Below are 21,123 nucleotides of genomic sequence, written 5' to 3'. Positions count from 1 at the left end.
TCTTGTGTATTTGCTTTACTACTTTACTCCAGTTTCCAGGCAACCTGCTAAACAACGGGCCTAGTACCTCGTTGGGCCCAACGTCAGTGAGATAAGGGGGGCAATACACGATGCATCTAAAACTGGAGCAGGGTTCTTCCCTGTTGTGTGTTTGTCTTCCATAGTGTAATAAGATGGATGTCGGTGGCAGATCTGGTGCCTGAGGGTGCTTTCCATCACCACTTTCTCTTCACTGCTGTGGCAGCAGACGGAGGTCGGCGGATTGATCAGCCTATGGCTTCTTCAGACGACCTATGGGTAATAGAGCTGTTCTTGAAGGTCTTCATCTCATCTGCACAGCGACGATCTGGGTTGCCGGAGTTGAAATACCAGATGCCGAATCCCTTCACCTTCACTTTTAACCCCCATTGGGAGGCCCTATTCCCTTGTTGAGCTTTGCCAATGTGGGCATGGATGGCAGCGGTGGCTTGAGCTCAGTTTCCTTTGAGGTCAGGAATGTGCACCCTTTGTTTGCGTCTTCTCTCTGTTGTACTTTCTTGTTCCTGAGGGCTCAAATCTTGCACTCTATACGGTTCGCTTAGGATGGATGAATGTTACATCTTTGCAAGAGAGAGAGAGAGAGAGAGAGAGAGAGAGAGAGAGGGAGCGAGAGAGAGAGAGCGGGAGAGAGGGAGAGGGAGAGGGAGGGGGAGGGAGGGAGAGGGAGAGGGAGAGGGAGGGAGGGGGAGGGGGAGGGAGAGGCCCTCTCTCTCTCCCTCTCCCTCTCCCTCTCCTCTCTCTCTCTCTCTCTCTCTAGGAAAGTGCACTTCAAAACTAGAATCAGATAAATAGCTTCTGAGGCAATATCCTCAACAACACACCCGATGCCTTTTCCTCTCAGATGAAACCTATGGTAAACATCTTTGGAAACTAACTCGGACCCCAAAAATAGGCGACCAATGTAACCTGGCAACAGATAAGAAGTGGCTGGATGGATGGTGAACTACCTTACTAAACTATACACAAACGACTAGCATCCTGCATTCCCACCATGAAGGCCTGCGGAAGATAACGACGACTATTCTTTGGTGCCTGATGTAACCTAGCCTGCCTGAGGAGCTGCTAATTTGACCACACATGGACAAGGCCTTGTTGGTTTCCGGTGTAGATCTCTTCACGCTCTTCATCGTAGTACAGGGATGTGATGTCTGAAAGGGCCTCTGAAGGCGTGCACTGAAAGTTCGACGACTTCTTTTGTTTGCAGAGGTTCCCTGCCTTTATCTTAGCCACACATTTTCCTGTCAATATCTCGCTGATGTTTATCGAACAAGCTGCATATGAACCAAAGTAAAAAATTAGAAGGATTATGCGGGGATAAATAGTGGCATCCTCCTCATGTATGTACTTCAGCAAGTAAAAGGAGTTATTTTGCGTAAATTTAAAAGGAATTGCAATTAGCACAAATGTAACTTGACATACTTTCTCATGCATGTTTCCTTTAAAATTACTAAATGGAGAATTTGGAAAACATCACACTCAAATTCAGTGATCACAGGCTACCCCTTGAAATAAACAACGGAGCAGTCCTATTCTACCATTTGTACAAGTCAAAACAAAGAGAAGAAACTTTACTGACACACACTTTGAGCAGTACTGAGAATCGCATGCATCAATCATCAAAATGACCTAAAACGTGGGAGCAGTGCCTCCAATCGAAGAGAAAATTGATAGCACCACAAACTAAATCTAACATGGCTAGAAGCAATATAATAATGGATAAAAGGTAGCAGGATTGACAGAGAGGATCAACAATCATAGTAAGTCAATTAGTCAAATGCATCAAGCAGACTACAACTTCATTACCAATTAAACACGTAAGTTGTACATGTTGAAGCATGAGTTTAAATGTTACCATTGTCCTGTGAAGATGGATCATCCGGGTCAGCTTTGCAATAAGATATAATAAGGTCTTGGTTGCTAGTTATGTATATACTGTTCGTATTGCAATCGGGATGCCACAACAAATGATCCTCAAAGGATGTCACCAATTCACCACGGAAATTCCAAACAGATACTGAACGATTGCGGAATGTCAGGAACAGCTGCATCTCGTATAGAAAAATAAAAGCTGATGGAGTCACAAACTCACTGCTGCTCACTTCTGTTGTCTTAAAATTTCTTACCTGCAGTAAGAAGCAGAAAATTAGATTGCATTTATTTCACGCCATCTATATTAAAGGCAAAATGCTTACATCAAGAATCTGAAGGTTCTCTCCGTCCTGTTTCACTAGAAGTTTTTCATTGAATTGCTCGATGAAATCAACCTTCTTATTGCGGTGAAGAAGATGTCTGAATGACTTCAACCGCTTCCCATCCTCAATAGAAAGAATCTCAAGAGGAATATATCCCCTTTTTCTAGAGTAGATCAATAGCATTATACCAGGGCTGTGAGAAGGCAACAAGAAGCAATAAGACATAATTAATTATGTGAGCTAAAAATCCTCTTCAATGGACATTGTGCACAATAAAAAAAATTCGATCAATCCAGCCATATTCTCTTTAAAGAAAAACAATAAACTAATCACATCTTCAAAGTGGCAAAGAATATATCTTTGTCCAAAAAACTTGTAATAATGTTCCAGCTCTCTCCAAACTACATTACACAATATTATGAAAACAGTGTATTTTTTGGCCAATGGTTTACCGTAACATTTCCGCTATTCATCACTTCTTTCTGAAGCGCGTTTCGTAAATATAATTCACTTATTCCCAAATTTTCACCATTAGCTTCTCCATTTAACAAAGATAAGGTGCATTATGATGTTCCTTAAATCATTACATTGTTAATACGACCGCAAGGACAGTCTGGCAGCATGACTTTTTTAGGGGAGACAGGAGACTGGAGAAAAGAATGACATGTTAATTCTTTCTTGTTTCCTGGTAAGAGAAAATGGTGGCATGGCTTATATAGTCCAGTCCCATAAAATGGATAGCTAATAGATGTGTGGATGCAAATATGAATAACAGCCAAATCTAATTTAAATTAGAAGACAATGTACTAGTCGTAAATCTTAGTTACCCACTAGACCCTGCATGATACAGTTCTACTTGGCATAGTTAACGTGAATGGTAGCCCTTGTTGCTGTAGAGAACAGTGCACAGAAATGCTATGTGGTATGCCGAACCTGCCCCGTAGTAACAAACTGTTTTTCCTTCAAAACAAAATCCGTAGAATTGCTTGCCGAAACATGAAAAACCTCTAAAAATGCACAAGCGCACACTTATATGTTTCTTCAATCCTCAGTTATCAGGTAGTGATACTAAAAAAGGTTAGCTTACCTGCTTTCAGCATACTTTACCTAATTAGTTGCTAACAATTTTCCGCTCTAGAACATATCAGATGAATGGCTGAAGGAGAAACGGTGAAATACAGAATTGATGTCAAAATGATCTCGGTAGTAATATAGAATTCTGGCCATTCTACCATGTAGTTACAACATGAAATAAGCTGTGTTTGTCATCGCGTTGAATTATGATAATCATGTATGTCATCATGTTAAATTGCGATAATCATGTTTTCCTAACCAGCCTTTTCCTATTTGTTGTTTGACTAATAATTTTTTTTTCCATCTCAACACCTACTTTCTCACATCAGATGAAAAAATAAGTTCAGTGCAACACAACCGCAAGCTGAATCTAAAGGGCTTGCTTGTACTTCTAATCACGAGAAAAAAGATGTCAAACAAAAATATTATGTCAGTCTTGCACGAGAACAGAAAAGTGACACAGAAACAAAAACCAAGATTGTTGTACGATGCCAATGTAATTTAGGAAAACAAATGAAGAGATATTCCCTTACCTGATTTTTATCTCTTGAACATCTTTATCAGATATCGTGTACAGCAGTGTGTAGTTCTTCAAATCAAACACCTTATAAGTACTGTTTAAATGAGAACATAGTGTCATAACTCATACAAAGTATTTTTTTTTCTTTCCCTTAGAAATGTAGCGAGTTTGTTACCTGTCTTGTGCAGAGTAAGTCAACACCTTTCCGTTTACATCATCAAACTCCACGAAACCTGGCCACTTCAACGATTCTGTCTCAAAAAGAGGGTAACCACCATCTGGCTTTCCACGGCGTATATACCTTAAGAGCAAAATATTATTTAAATATACTATGACAAAAGTAGAAGCCTGGTACTGTAACAGGAACACAGAAATTCAAACTCACTCAATTCGAGTTGTCCTGCATCTTAAGGCACTGAAATTTTCAGAGCCATAAACTGATACAGTTATAAGCGAGTCATTGTTCTTGTTATAAAACAAACTGCGGATGACTTCATCTGGACTTCCATTTAGAAAGCAAATCCGCTGGTTTGTCACTGGAAACAAAGGAACTATTAGGATGGTTGTTGAAAAGAGAACCAGCCATTATCATAAGTCCAAAACAGGTGTACCTCTACTGAATGCAGCACAGACTCCCAACTGTGATAAAGCAAATATAATATCACGGGCTCCAACTATCTCGATAATTTCAGACCGTTTACTCAAGAAAGGAAGTAGCGACCTATTCTCCTTAGGATCATAGGTATCGAACTCTTCCTAGAAAAAATATGAAAAAAAACTTATGTTATTAAGAATGCCACATAATACGTTATGCTTATGTCACTAGCAGATTGAAAGGGGAAAAAAGCACAGGCAGAAAGGAAAGGGCAGTCTTAACAAGGAATATTATTCACAAAATCAAGCAACTCAAGAGTCGCTGTTGACCATTAAGTGCTAAGAACTGGGTGAGTGAATGATAACAAACTTAACTGGCCAAGGCTGGATCCCTAAACAGAATAGGTGAATGGACTAACTGAATCAATCACTCGAATCTAGCTTGTAAAATCTACTTCAGGTTCTAAGAGTCAGAGCTGACAGAGAAATCATCCTTTTCCAAGGCTGGCAATCAAAATATGAAAGGGCGTATTTGTTTCATCCAGTTATAAGTTGCCCTGTCGAGATATTTCAGAGATATATTTCGTAAAACAAACCAAATTGTCCTGGAAATGACCACCCAGACCATCAACAATAGGAATACAGCATAAAGAACAAATCTTTTCTCATCTTATTATCATCCAATTACAGCGCTACTGATGCAAATCCGCGATGCACTATTAAGAGCCCTGTTACTTAACAAGAGTGAAGCTAGTGCACAAGTAATAAAGAATTCTAAAAAGAAGTAATTTTTTTTATCAAAACTTTCCTTCTCGCACGGCACTCTATATAATAGTACCTCACATCACCTGGGCTCTGTGGATCCGATTCTTCCCACAATTTCAGATCTTTAAAGAATTATTATCTCCTTAAACCCTACTACACTCAGAATTGACAACGGGACAGTTGGGAGGAGGGGGGCGCGTCTCGGACCTGGAGCTGGATGTTGCGGAACCGCTCCCGCGTGCTTCTCACGGCGAAGTTGCGTGCGGGAAACGCCGCAACCTCACGCCGCTGCAGCTTCCGCGCGCTGTTGGAGGACACATCCGCCGGCCTCGGCCGCTTCTTGGCCGTCACCCTACGCCCGCAGGACGGCCGAGGCCTCGCGTCCATCTCGCGCCACCCCCGTCCTTCACGCCCCTATCTCGCCGCCGACGAGATGCTGCGTCACGCCGAAGCGTCGATGGGCATCTCGCCGGAGCTTTGGCTCCGTGGAGGGGGTCGTAGGGGGTTAGGGTTGAGGCCCGAGGTGGAGCCGGGTACCACTATATCGGTGTTCTTGAATAGAAGGTAGTGCGAGGGCTTTTCTGAAACAAATACCAGTAACTGGCTAACTGCCACACTCTTTGGCCACTGCCGTACAGTGCCCATCTGACGGCGTAAAACGCACGTATCCGCTGTGGATTGTACACGGCCGTAACACGAGCTGCCAAGAACAAAACGTGCAACAGTGCGGAAGGAGGATGGGCTCTTGGTAATAGAAATAGCTTCGGACCTAGCCGCCGCCTCGCGATCTAGGGCTTCTCCACCCCGTTGTCGGACTTCGAGCCGGTCGGGGGTTATCTGCTTCCCTCCGTCTCGGATGGGTTTGCTGGTCGCCTGTTCTCCGTCTGCTCCTCGGTTTCTCTCTCTCGTTTCGGCGCTTCTTCTTCTTCCGGGTCGCTCCTAAGGTTTTGGAAGCGGGACTTTTTCTTCTCGCCATGGCGAGTCCTGCAAACCCGTCGAATCAGGCGAGTGGCTCGGGAAGCAAGAAAACTGAGGCTATTAGAGATCTGCTTCAACGTCTGGGTATTCATGATGACGAGTTGGATGATCTAGTCTTCGAGGAAGAGGAGTCTGCTCCTAAGCAGGGTCTCAAGTGGCTGGCTCTCGCCAAAGTCCATACATCTACGGTGTTTAGCCCATTGGCTTTCGAACAGAACATGAGAAACGCCTGGTCACCTGCTCATCACATCGAGTTTAATCATGTTGAAGGTAACTTATTCACTGCTCATGTCTTGGAGATTGGTTGAAGGTGAAGGAGGATGGTCCCTAGCTATTCCGACAGAACATTGTCTGTATAGAAGAGTATGATGGCTTGGTAGACCCCGAGTCGATTGATCTGAACTTCTTTGATACATGGATCCAAATCCACAAACTCCCAAAAGGATATCGTAATGAATCTCTGATCAAGAATCTAGCTGAGAAGAAAGTTGGCAAGGTCATCAAGGTGGAGACTAATGTTCAAGGTCAGGGAAACTTTGTCCGAGTTAGGGTGAGGCTCGATGTGAGGAAAAACATTGCAAGGGTGGTTACAATCTCGAGAAATCGTGAACGAGAATACTATCAAGTGCAATATGAAAAGATCCCTCGCTTATGTGGTGCCTGTGGCTTCTTCGGTCATGGTCATCTCGAATGTGGTACAGGAGAACACGATGATGACAAGTTGAAATGGGGAGACTTCTTAAAAGCAGACAGAGACACTTGGTCGGGACGAAGCCTCGGATACAGACGTTGAAGCGGCCGTGGTACTGGCCGAGCTGAGTGGGAAGAAGGCCGCAATTTGGCCGTGGACGTGGCATGGGTCCTCCAACATCTGGTGCAAACACAAATCCCCTGGGAAGGGGTTTAGGTGATAAACATAACTGGCGCGATAAGGCTTTGGTTACCCTGGAGGGCTTAGCAGCCGAAGGAGAACTGGATGATACGGTAGCGAGTCCCTCTAAGGATATGGTCTTGGATAAAACCCCTCCAAATGATTCTACTGCAAAAAGAAGACTGAATTTAGATGGAAAGGAAGACACGGAAACTGATGAAACTGAGCACACTGTGAATGTTCTACCTACAGATATGGTTATAGCTGAAAATCCCACTTCTGGACAATCTGAACCTGTTGATGATGTAAGGGTATATTGCCCCTATGTGTGGTTTTGGTAATTAATGACAACCCCTATGGACTAATGTTTTTCATTGAGTTTATATGAAGGAATATTCCATAGGTACTACTTGTATTCCATGTGTTGGATTCAAGTATGGATGCCATGAAGATAAAGACCTTGTGTATTGGCATCAAGATCATCGATCAAGATAGTATAATAGAGCATGAGAAGATACAAGGTTGACCAATACAAAGAGTGAAGAATAGATTCAAGTTTGGTCAACACATGAAGCATGAAGAATGTGCCATGTGAAGTCACATGGTATCTTTCCATGGGCATGCATGGGCATGCATCAAAAGTAAGATCTCATTTAGCCCATGAGAGGATGACGGCAAGTGGTGATCGTCATCAAGGTTGAGTTGGGCAAGTTCAAGTTGAGCATCTCAAGAGGATCATATGCTTGAAGCTTGTCATCCATTTGATGATAATGGACATGTGAAGATGTACAACAATGGAGCTTTCCCATCATAGTGTATGAGGGAGCATTTGTGAGTCTTCACGGAGTAACGATGATCAAGTAAGGCATTCCGGCTTCAGTAGAGCTTGAAGAGCTATCATCAAGATCAAGCAGGATGTGCAAGGCAAAAGTATGGCCTTGACTAGGTTTTCCTTTTACCGGTCTCAAGGTGGTTGTTGGGAGACCGGATTATAGGATAGATAGCCGCACTATCAAGAGGGGCTTTTCGGTTGGGTAACTTGATCGCATCATCTTAGGGAGCTCAATCCTTTGCATACTTTGCATATCCCTATTGCTTCTTGGTGTTTCTCTGTGAGAGGTTCTTGAGCTTGTTGCTAGCTTTACAACAAGCCCAAGATCATCGAAAACGGAATTCGTATGACTCTTCTATGACATTTTCAAGGTTGGGTGATTTTACCGGTTATTCATGATGTAAGGTTCTACCTTTTTATATTCATGATAAAATCCCCTCCTACATATTCTTGTGTTTTCACTTTCTATAGGATAGCATTTGTTGTTATCTTTTAAACAAAATTGGTTTCATTCAATTCGAAGCTCGGGAGCATTTTTTATTAAAGAAAAGGAAAATGGGAAATAAAAATAAAAAGGGGAGGAAGTGGCCAGTCGCCGACCGGCCTGCCGGCCCACCCGGTCTGCACCGGCTCTGGCGCCTGTGTTAGCCGGGCCGCCTCCAGAGGGCCATCCGGCATGGGTCCGGCCCAGGATCCGGCGGCCACCGTCCCGCCGGCATGTGCCCCGGCCCGACCGGGCGCCTCCCCACCTGGGTCGCCTCCCCTGGCCCACTCGCCCCACCGCGCGGCCTGCTCCCCCGCCCAGCATGTGCCCCGGCTGGGCCGGGCTGCTGACAGGCCTCCTCGGCTCCTGCCCCGATGATACGTCCAATTTGCATCACTATTTTATATCATAATTTGCTGTTATTCATTGATATATTTCATATTTGGAGATGATACTTATGTTATTTCATCTATTTTGCATGATTCATGATTATTGGAGGATCGCGCACCAGAGTCAGGATTCTGCTGGAAAAAGCACCGTCAGAATGCAATATTTCGGAAGATCAACAATTGACGAAAGTTATATGAAAAATCCTATGTTTCCAGAGGATGACGAGAGCCAGAAGGAGGAGCCGAGGAGGGCCACCATGGGCCCCCCTCACAGGCCGGCGCAGGCCCTGCCCTGGCCGCGCCGCCATGTGGGGAGGGGGCCCACAGCCCCCTCTGGCCTCCTCTCCTTCGCGTATTTCTTCGTCACGAAAACCTAAGCTCGGGGGGATAAGTCGCGAAGAGTCACAGCCGCCTCTGCGGGGCGGAGAACACCGAGAGAGAAAAGAGCTCTCCCGTGGTGAGATCCGCCGGGGAAATTCCCTCCCGGAGGGGGAAATCGACGCCATCGTCACCGTCATCGAGCTGGACATCATCTCCATCACCATCATCATCATCATCATCTCCATCATCATCACCGTCGTCTCCACCGCTGCACATCATCACCGCTGTAACAATTTGGGTTTGATCTTGATTGTTTGATAGGGGAAACTCTCCCGGTGTTGATTTCTACTTGTTATTGATGTTATTGAGTGAAACCGTTGAACCAAGGTTTATGTTCAGATTGTTATTCATCATCATATCACCTCTGATCATGTTCCATATGATGTCTCGTGAGTAGTTCGTTTAGTTCTTGAGGACATGGGTGAAGTCTAAATGTTAGTAGTGAAGTATGGTTGAGTAATATTCAATGTTATGATATTTAAGTTGTGGTGTTATTCTTCTAGTGGTGTCGTGTGAACGTCGACTACACGACACTTCACCTTTATGGGCCTAGGGGAATGCATCTTGTACTCGTTTACCAATTGCGGGGTTGCCGGAGTGACAGAAACCTAAACCCCCGTTGGTATATCGATGCAGGAGGGATAGCAGGATCTCAGAGTTTAAGGCTGTGGTTAGATTTATCTTAATTACTTTCTTGTAGTTGCGGATGCTTGCAAGGGGTATAATCACAAGTATGTATTAGTCCTAGGAAGGGCGGTACATTAGCATAGGTTCACCCACACAACACTTATCAAAACAATGAAGATTAATTAGCCGTATGTAGCGAAAGCACTAGACTAAAATCCCGTGTGTCCTCGAGAACGTTTGGTCATTATAAGTAAACAAACCGGCTTGTCCTTTGTGCTAAAAAGGATTGGGCCACTCGCTGCAATTATTTCTCTCGCACTTTACTTACTCGTACTTTATTCAACTGCTACATCAAAACCCCCTGAATACTTGTCTGTGAGCATTTACAGTGAATCCTTCATCAAAACTACTTGTCAACACCTTCTGCTCCTCGTTGGGATCGACATTCTTACTTATCGAAGATACTACGATACACCCCCTATACTTGTGGGTCATCAAGACTATTTTCTGGCGCTGTTGCCGGGGAGTGAAGCGCTATTGGTAAGTGGAATTGGTAAGGGAAATTTCTACTGTTTGTGCTGATTTTATTTCTACCTGCTGCCATAATTCATTATGGAGAGATCCTCTCTTGAGTTTTTATTTGGAAAATCTACTACTACTGCAAAGGTAGTGGATGAGGCGCCAGGTGAGGAAGAAATACCATACAAAATACCTATGAAAATTATTGAACGTGTAGTGGATAACCGTTATACAGGGGATGGAACTGTCCACCCTGGAGATCATTTACTGTTCTTACATGAATTATGCGGTTTATTCAAGTGTGCAGGTATTGCTATGGATGAAGTGAGGAAGAAACTATTCTCTATATCGCTGCAGTAAAGCGGCGCATTGGTATAAATTACTGGATAATGGGGATTCTCTTGAATGGAATGATATTGTGCCCCGGTTTTATTCTAAGTTCTATCCTCCAAGTGAAATTCATAAGGATCGGAACCGCATATATAATTTTTGGCCTCATGATGGAGAGAGTATTGCCCAAGCGTGGGGGAGATTGAAGTTTTTAATGCTCAAATGCCCCATTCATGAGCTTCCTGGTAATATTATTATTGATAATTTCTATGCAAGACTTTCTTTTCAAGACAAGACCTTGCTGGATACTTCTTGTTCTGGATCATTCACACGCAACAAAGAAGAGTTTAAAAGGGACCTTCTTAATCGGATCCAGGAAAATACTGAAGGATGGGAGAACGACAAAGATAGAGAATCAGGTATAAATTATGATTATAAATGCATTGAAGCTTTTATGGATACTGATAAATTTCGTAATATGAGTGCTATTTATGGTCTTGATTCTCAAGTTGCTGCAAATATTTATAAAGCTTTTGCCTCTCATTATGAATTGCCTAAGAAGAACTTTGATAAGTATCATGAACCGTATAAAGATAAAATTGATTCATCTATAAATAAATGTGTTGTAGTTGAAACTGTTGATCATGTTATTCCTGAAGCTTATATTGAAAAAATTCCTTTCCCTGCTAAAATGAAGGAGTACTCTGTTATAAATAGTGCGGTTCATAAAAGTGAAAAGAAACCTATAGAACCTGAAGAACAAATAAAAGTTGAACCTGCTGTTGCAATAGTTAAAGATCTTGTGACTGAAAATGTGGAGGATGGTCATATTATTTTCTGTGAGGATGCTTCTAATATTGTTTCACATCCTAATAAGTCTAAGAAAGCTAGTGTTCCTATGCTATCTGTTAGAATTGGAGATCATTGTTATTATGGTTTATGTGATATTGGTGCAAGTATTAGTGCTATTCCTTATGAGCTTTACACGGAGATTATGCACGAAATTGGTTCTTGTGAACTTGAAGATATTGATGTGGTTATTCGGCTGGCTAATAGAGAAACTATCTCTCTAATTGGTATTGTTCGAGATGTGGAAGTTTGATACGCGTACAACACGCGTCCGTTGGGAACCCCAAGAGGAAGGTGTGATGCGTACAGCGGCAAGTTTTCCCTCAGTATGAAACCAAGGTTTATCGAACCAGTAGGAGCCAAGAAGCACGTTGAAGGTTGATGGTGGCAGGATGTAGTGCGGCGCAACACCAGAGATTCCGGCGCCAACGTGGAACCTGCACAACACAACCAAAGTACTTTGCCCCAACGAAACAGCGAGGTTGTCAATCTCACCGGCTTGCTGTAACAAAGGATTAGATGTATAGTGTGAATGATGATTGTTTGCAGAAAACAGTAGAACAGTATTGCAGTAGATTGTATTTCAGTATAGAGAATTGGACCGGGGTCCACAGTTCACTAGAGGTGTCTCTCCCATAAGATAAACAGCATGTTGGGTTAACAAATTACAGTTGGGCAATTGACAAATAAAGAGGGCATGACCATGCACATACATATTATGATGAGTATAGTGAGATTTAATTGGGCATTACGACAAAGTACATAGACCGCTATCCAGCATGCATCTATGCCTAAAAAGTCCACCTTCAGGTTATCATCCAAACCCCCTCCAGTATTAAGTTGCTAACAACAGACAATTGCATTAAGTATTGCGCGTAATGTAATCAGTAACTACGTCCTCGAACATAGCACCAATGTTTTATCCCTAGTGGCAACAGCACATCCATAATCTTAGAGATTTCTGTCACTTCCCGCATTCACGGAGACATGAACCCACTATCGAGCATAAATACTCCCTCTTGGAGTTACAAGCATCTACTTGGCCAGAGCATCTACTAGTAACGGAGAGCATGCAAGATCATAAACAACACATAGACATAACTTTGATAATCAACATAACAAGTATTCTCTATTCATCGGATCCCAACAAACGCAACATATAGAATTACAGATAGATGATCTTGATCATGTTAGGCAGCTCACAAGATCCGACAATTAAGCACAATGGGGAGAAGACAACCATCTAGCTACTGCTATGGACCCATAGTCCAGGGGTAGACTACTCACACATCACTCCGGAGGCGACCATGGCGGCGTAGAGTCCTCTGGGAGATGATTCCCCTCTCCGGCAGGGTGCCGGAGGCGATCTCCTGAATCCCCGAGATGGGATTGGCGGCGGCGGCGTCTCTGGAAGGTTTTCCGTATCGTGGCTCTCGGTACTGGGGGTTTCGCGACGGAGGCTTTAAGTAGGCGGAAGGGCAGGTCAGGAGGCGGCACGAGGGGCCCACACCCTAGGTCGGCGCGGCCAGGGCTTGGGCCGCGCCGCCCTATGGTGTCGCCACCTCGTGGCCCCACTTCATCTCCTCTTCGGTCTTCTGGAAGCTTCGTGGCAAAATAGGACCCTGGGCGTTGATTTCGTCCAATTCCGAGAATATTTCTTTACTAGGATTTCTGAAACCAAAAACAGCGACAAAGACAGCGGCACTTCGGCATCTTGTTAATAGGTTAGTTCCAGAAAATGCACGAATATGACATAAAGTGTGCATAAAACATGTAGATAACATCAATAATGTGGCATGGAACATAAGAAATTATCGATACGTCGGAGACGTATCAGCATCCCCAAGCTTAGTTCTGCTCGTCCCGAGCAGGTAAAACGATAACAAAGATAATTTCTGGAGTGACATGCCATCATAACCTTGATCATACTATTTGTAAAGCATATGTAGTGAATGCAGCGATCAAAACAATGTATATGACATGAGTAAACAAGTGAATCATAAAGCAAAGACTTTTCATGAATAGTACTTCAAGACAAGCATCAATAAGTCTTGCATAAGAGTTAACTCATAAAGCAATAATTCATAGTAAAAGCATTGAAGCAACACAAAGGAAGATTAAGTTTCAGCGGTTGCTTTCAACTTGTAACATGTATATCTCATGGATATTTGTCAACATAGAGTAATATAATAAGTGCAATATGCAAGTATGTAGGAATCAATGCACAGTTCACACAAGTGTTTGCTTCTTGGGGTGGAGAGAAATAGGTGAACTGACTCAACATAAAAGTAAAAAAGAATGGTCCTTCAAAGAGGAAAGCGTCGATTGCTATATTTGTGCTAGAGCTTTTATTTTGAAAACATGAAACAATTTTGTCAACGGTAGTAATAAAGCATATGAGTTATGTAAATTATATCTTACAAGTTGCAAGCCTCATGCATAGTATACTAATAGTGCCCGCACCTTGTCCTAATTAGCTTGGACTACCGGATCATCGCAATACACATGTTTTAACCAAGTGTCACAATGGGGTACCTCCATGCACTTTGTACAAAGGTCTAAGGAGAAAGCTCGCATTTTGGATTTCTCGCTTTTGATTATTCTCAACTTAGACATCCATACCGGGACAACATAGACAACAGATAATGGACTCCTCTTTAATGCATAAGCATGTGGCAACAATTATTATTCTCATATGAGATTGAGGATATATGTCCAAAACTAAAACTTCCACCATGAATCATGGCTTTAGTTAGCGGCCCAATGTTCTTCTCTAACAATATGTATGCTCCAACCATTAAGGTGGTAGATCTCTCTTACTTCAGACAAGACGAACATGCATAGCAACTCACATGAAATTCAACAAAGAATAGTTGATGGCGTCCCCAGTGAACATGGTTATCGCACAACAAGCAACTTAATAAGAGATAAAGTGCATAAGTACATATTCAATACCACAATAGTTTTTAAGCTATTTGTCCCATGAGCTATATATTGCAAAGGTGAATGATGGAATTTTAAAGGTAGCACTCAAGCAATTTACTTTGGAATGGCGGAGAAATACCATGTAGTAGGTAGGTATGGTGGACACAAATGGCATAGTGGTTGGCTCAAGGATTTTGGATGCATGAGAAGTAATCCCTCTCGATACAAGGTTTAGGCTAGCAAGGTTATTTGAAACAAACACAAGGATGAACGGCGCAGCAAAACTCACATAAAAGACATATTGAAAACATTATAAGACTCTACACCGTCTTCCTTGTTGTTCAAACTCAATACTAGAAATTATCTAGACCTTAGAGAGACCAAATATGCAAACCAAATTTTAGCATGCTCTATGTATTTCTTCATTAATGGGTGCAAAGTATATGATGCAAGAGCTTAAACATGAGCACAACAATTGCCAAGTATCACATTACCCAAGACATTTAGCAATTTACTACATGTATCATTTTCCAATTCCAACCATATAACAATTTAACGAAGAAGAAACTTCGCCATGAATACTATGAGTAGAGCCTAAGGACATACTTGTCCATATGCTACAGCGGAGCGTGTCTCTCTCCCATACAGTGAATGCTAGGATCCATTTTATTCAAACAAAACAAAAAACAAAAACAAACCGACGCTCCAAGAAAAGCACATAAGATGTGATGGAATAAAAATATAGTTTCAGGGGAGGAACCTGATAATGTTGTCGATGAAGAAGGGGATGCCTTGGGCATCCCCAAGCTTAGACGCTTGAGCCTTCTTAGAATATGCAGGGGTGAACCACCGGGGCATCCCCAAGCTTAGAGCTTTCACTCTCCTTGATCATGTTGCATCATACTCCTCTCTTGATCCTTGAAAACTTCCTCCACACCAAACTTAGAACAACTCATTAGAGGATTAGTGGACAATAAAAATTAACATGTTCAGAGGTGACATAATCATTCTTAACACTTCTGGACATTGCATAAAGCTACTGGACATTAATGGATCAAAGAAATTCATCCAACATAGCAAAAGAGGCAATGCGAAATAAAAGGCAGAATCTGTCAAAACAGAACAGTTCGTATTGACGAATTTTATCGAGGCACCAGACTTGCTCAAATGAAAATGCTCAAATTGAATGAAAGTTGCGTACGTATCTGAGGATCACTCACGTAAATTGGCATAATTTTCTGAGTTACCTACAGAGAAAACAGCCCAGATTCGTGACAGCAAAGAAATCTATTTCTACGCAGTAATCCAAATCTAGTATGAACTTTTCTACCAACGACTTTACTTGGCACAACAAAACACAAAACTAAGATAAGGAGAGGTTGCTACAGTAGTAAAAAACTTCCAAGACACAAAATAAAAACAAATTACTGTAGTAAAAACCATGGGTTGTCTCCCATAAGCGCTTTTCTTTAACGCCTTTCAGCTAGGCGCAGAAAGTGTGTATCAAGTATTATCGGAGGGTGGTGCATCATCCTTACCTTGGGCTTTACCCTTACCTTTCTTGTTGTTTTTCTTTCTCTTTGATTTAGGAAATGTATGATTCCCCCCCGGTATAGAGGTGAAATCCAGGATGCCTTCTCCCACATCTATGACTGCTCCCAATAGTTTTAGCAGGGATCTTCCGAGTGTGATTTTTCCTGTCCCTACACATTCAATAACAAGATAATCAATGGATATTGTTCTTCCAAGAATGGTTGCATGCACACCTGCGGCTATTCCCTTAGGAATTATAACAGAGTTATCAATGAGAGTTATTTCTTCTCCTCCTTCATCAACTCCCCAAAGTTTCAAAGATTTATAAATGCTCTCAGGTATAAGGCAAAATTCAGACATAATATCACAGTTGGCACGAAGAGTTTGATCACCGATAACAATTTTAACAGTAGGATCCCATAATGAAGGTTTAGAGTTCACTAAAACTTGTTCAAGACGATTACGAACATGGTGATAGTTGTCATCCAAGCGAGATGTACTTATCTCGAGATTGTTTAATCTATTATAAATGCTAATAAGGGCTGAATCAAAGTTATTAGCTGAATCATGTGATGCAACCAACTTCTTTATGGTATTAAAATCTTGATCCCCATTGCAATGAAGGAAATCTCCTCCCACTAAAGCATCCAAAGCATATCTATAACGAATCATAAGACCAAAATAAAAATTACTAAGGAGCAAACTTAGAGTCATTTGAGGTTCAGTTTTACGATAAGAAGTAAAAATTCTAGACCAAGCATCCTTAAAACTCTCCTCATCCCCTTGTTTAAAAGTGAAGACTAATTCTTCAGGCGAAGAAGTAACAGGTTCAGAGCTAGACATGGTAACAAAAGTAACTAATTTTTTCGTATTTTTAATATAGAGTGCAAGACAGTAAATAAAGCAAACTAGATAAAGTAAATGCGAGTAACTAATTTTTTTTGTGTTTTTGATATAGTAAACAAGATAACAAATAAAGTAAAACTAGCAACTAATTTTTTTGTATTTTGATTTAGTGCAGCAAACAAAGTAGTAAATAAAACTAAGCAAGACAAAAACAAAGTAAAGAGATTGGGAAGTGGAGACTCCCCTTGCAGCGTGTCTTGATCTCCCCGGCAACGGCGCCAGAAAAAGAGCTTGATACGCGTACAACACGCGTCCGTTGGGAACCCCAAGAGGAAGGTGTGATGCGTACATCGGCAAGTTTTCCCTCAGTATGAAACCAAGGTTTATCGAACCAGTAGGAGCCAAGAAGCACGTTGAAGGTTGATGGCGGCGGGATGTAGTGCGGCGCAACACCAGAGATTCCGGCGCCAACATGGAACCTGCACAACACAACCAAAGTACTTTGCCCCAACGAAACAACGAGGTTGTCAATCTCACCGGCTTGCTGTAACAAAGGATTAGATGTATAGTGTGGATGATGATTGTTTGCAGAAAACAGTAGAATAGTATTGCAGTAGATTGTATTTCAGTATAGAGAATTGGACCGGGGTCCACAGTTCACTAGAGGTGTCTCTCCCATAAGATAAACAGCATGTTAGGTGAACAAATTACAGTTGGGCAATTGACAAATAAAGAGGGCATGACCATGCACATACATATTATGATGAGTATAGTGAGATTTAATTGGGCATTACGACAAAGTACATAGACCGCTATCCAAAGATGCATCTATGCCTAAAAAGTCCACCTTCAGGTTATCATCCGAACCCCCTCCAGTATTAAGTTGCTAACAACAGACAATTGCATTAAGTATTGCGCGTAATGTAATCAGTAACTACATCCTCGAACATAGCACCAATGTTTTATCCCTAGTGGCAACAGCACATCCATAATCTTAGAGATTTCTGTCACTTCCCCAGATTCACGGAGACATGAACCCACTATCGAGCATAAATACTCCCTCTTGGAGTTACAAGCATCTACTTGGCCAGAGCATCTACTAGTAACGGAGAGCATGCAAGATCATAAACAACACATAGACATAACTTTGATAATCAACATAACAAGTATTCTCTATTCATCGGATCCCAACAAACGCAACATATAGAATTACAGATAGATGATCTTGATCATGTTAGGCAGCTCACAAGATCCGACAATTAAGTACAATGGGGAGAAGACAACCATCTAGCTACTGCTATGGACCCATAGTCCAGGGGTAGACTACTCACACATCACTCCGGAGGCGACCATGGCGGCGTAGAGTCCTCCGGGAGATGATTCCCCTCTCCGGCAGGGTGCCGGAGGCGATCTCCTGAATCCCCCGAGATGGGATTGGTGGCGGCGGCGTCTCAGTAAGGTTTTCCGTATCGTGGCTCTCGGTACTGGGGGTTTCGCGACGGAGGCTTTAAGTAGGCGGAAGGGCAGGTCAGGAGGCGGCACGAGGAGCCCACACCCTAGGTCGGCGCGGCCAGGGCTTGGGCCGCGCCGCCCTATGGTGTCGCCACCTCGTGGCCCCACTTCGTCTCCTCTTCGGTCTTCTGGAAGCTTCGTGGCAAAATAGGACCCTGGGCGTTGATTTCGTCCAATTCCGAGAATATTTCTTTACTAGGATTTCTGAAACCAAAAACAATGAAGAAAACAAGAATCGGCACTTCGGCATCTTGTTAATAGGTTAGTTCCAGAAAATGCACGAATATGACATAAAGTGTGCATAAAACATGTAGATAACATCAATAATGTGGCATGGAACATAAGAAATTATCGATACGTCGGAGACGTATCAAAGTTCTATGTGGTAAGATTAAATATCCTGCTGACTTTTTGGTACTTGGTTCTGCTGCTAGTAAATACTGTCCTATCATTTTTTGTAGACCTTTTCTAAATACTTGTGGAGCTATTATAGATTGCAAGAAAGAGAAAATTTTGACTAAATTTGCTGGTGAATCTTATGAGTTTAACTTCTCTAAATTTACCAAAACTCCTTATAAAGCTGATTTGCCTAATAATGATTTTAGAGTTGAATAGTGTGCATCTATTGCTCTTGCTCCTAATAATCCTTTGCAGCAACATTTGGAGAATAGTGAGAGTGAAGTTTTTAGGGAAGAAAGAAATGAGCTTGATGAAATTTTCCTTCGTCAACCTATTCTTAAGCATGATTTACCGGTAGAAGATCTGGGTACAACACCACCACCAAAGGAAGATCCTGTCTTTGATTTAAAACCATTGCCTGATAATCTTAAATATGCTCATATTGATGATAAGAAAATATATCCTGTTATTATTAGTTCTAAGCTTACAGAGTTTGAAGAAGAAAGGTTATTGGAAATATTGAAGAAACACCGAGGTGCTATTGGCTACACTCTTGATGACTTGAAGGGGATTTCTCCCTCTATTTGCCAACATGCCATTAATATGGAAGATGATGCGAAGCCTGTTGTTGAACCTCAGCGTCGTCTAATTCCTAAGATGAAGGATGTGGTAAGAAATGAGGTATTAAGACTTCTTGAAGCTGGTATTATATATCCTATTGCTGATAGTAGATGGGTTAGTCCTGTGCATTGTGTTCCTAAGAAAGGAGGAATGACTGTTGTGCCTAATGATAATGATGAGCTCATACCTCAAAGAGTAGTTGTAGGGTATAGAATGTGCATTGATTATCGTAAAGTTAATAAAGTTACTAAGAAAGATCATTACCCTTTGCCTTTTATTGATCAAATGTTAGAAAGGTTGTCTAAGAATACTCACTTTTGCTTTCTTGATGGTTATTCTGGGTTTTCACAAATTGCTGTTAAAACTAAGGATCAAGAGAAAACCACTTTCACTTGTCCCTATGGAACTTATGCTTATAGACGTATGCCTTTTGGTTTATGTAATGCCCCTGCTACTTTTCAAAGATGCATGTCTGCTATTTTTCATGGCTTTTGCGAGAGTATTGTAGAGGTATTCATGGATGATTTTTCTGTCTATGGGAATTCTTTTGATAATTGCTTGTGGAACCTTGATAAAGTTTTGCAGAGATGTGAAGAAACTAACCTTGTTCTTAATTGGGAGAAATGCCACTTTATGGTTAATGAAGGAATTGTATTGGGGCATAAAATTTCCGAGAGAGGTATTGAAGTTGATAGAGCTAAAGTTGAAGCAATTGAGAAGATGCCCTACCCTAGGGATGTTAAAGGTATTCGTAGTGTTCTTGGTCATGCTGGGTTTTATAGGAGGTTTATTAAAGACTTCTCCAAGATTTCAAAGCCTCTTACTAATCTTCTTCAAAAAGATGTACCTTTTGTTTTTAATGATGATTGTAAGGAAGCTTTTGAAACTCTAAAGAAAGCCTTGACAACTGCTCCTATAGTTGAACCTCCTGATTGGAACTTACCTTTTGAAATTATGTGTGATGCTAGTGATTTTGCTGTAGGCGCTGTTCTTGGACAGCGAGTAAATAAAAAATTGAATGTTATTCATTATGCTAGTAAAACTCTTGATGCTGCTCAAAGAAATTATGCTACTACTGAAAAAGAATTGTTAGTTGTAGTCTTTGCTTGTGATAAGTTTAGATCCTATATTGTTGACTCAAAAGTTACTATACATACTGATCATGCTACAATCAGATACCTTATGCAAAAGAAAGATGCTAAGCCAAGGCTTATTAGATGGGTACTTCTGTTGCAAGAATTTGATTTACATATTGTAGATAGGAAAGGTGCTGATAATCCTGTTGCTGATAATTTGTCTAGATTGGAAAATATTGCTTATGATCCTGTTCCTGTTAATGATAGTTTTCCAAATGAACAATTGGCTGTAATAAAGGTGAGCTCGCGAGACAGTCCTTGGTATGTTGATTATGCTAACTTTATTGTTTCCAAGTATTTGCCTCCAACCTTTTCAGCTCAGCAAAGGAGGAAATTCTTTTATGACTTGATGCATTATTTCTGGGATGACCCACACTTATATAAAGAAGGAGTGGATGGTATTCTGCGAAGATGTGTTCCCGAATATGAACAGCAAGAGATATTGAGTAAATGTCATGGTAGTGCTTATGGAGGACATCACGCCAGAGATAGAACCGCGCAAAAGGTTCTACAATCAGGTTTTTATTGGCCAACTCTCTTCAAAGATGCAAGGAAGTTTATCTTATCTTGTGATGAATGCCAAAGGGTTGGTAATATCTCCAGACACAATGAAATGCCTATGAATTATACTCTTGTTATCGAACCGTTCGATTGTTGGGGATTTGACTTCATGGGACCTTTTCCCTCTTCAGAAGGTAACACTCATA

The 21,123-nt window shown here is 41.7% G+C and overlaps 1 protein-coding gene across 1 annotated transcript; it reads right to left on the bottom strand.

Annotated features, from left to right (window-relative positions):
* Positions 1-806: 806 nt before the first annotated feature.
* On the bottom strand, positions 807-5,749 carry LOC127344813 (uncharacterized). The gene is made up of 8 exons (XM_051371148.2): positions 5,392-5,749; positions 4,437-4,581; positions 4,211-4,361; positions 4,001-4,126; positions 3,839-3,919; positions 2,232-2,424; positions 1,892-2,162; positions 807-1,310 (listed from the first exon to the last, which is right to left on the bottom strand). The coding sequence occupies exons 1-8, from the start codon at positions 5,569-5,571 to the stop codon at positions 1,102-1,104; spliced, it is 1,356 nt and encodes a 451-aa protein (XP_051227108.1). The 5' UTR covers positions 5,572-5,749; the 3' UTR covers positions 807-1,101.
* Positions 5,750-21,123: the final 15,374 nt, after the last annotated feature.

The sequence above is a fragment of the Lolium perenne genome, chromosome 3, assembly GCF_019359855.2.
Source record: "Lolium perenne isolate Kyuss_39 chromosome 3, Kyuss_2.0, whole genome shotgun sequence".
Lineage (NCBI taxonomy): Eukaryota > Viridiplantae > Streptophyta > Magnoliopsida > Poales > Poaceae > Lolium > Lolium perenne.
This window is presented reverse-complemented; position numbering and strand designations above follow the sequence as displayed.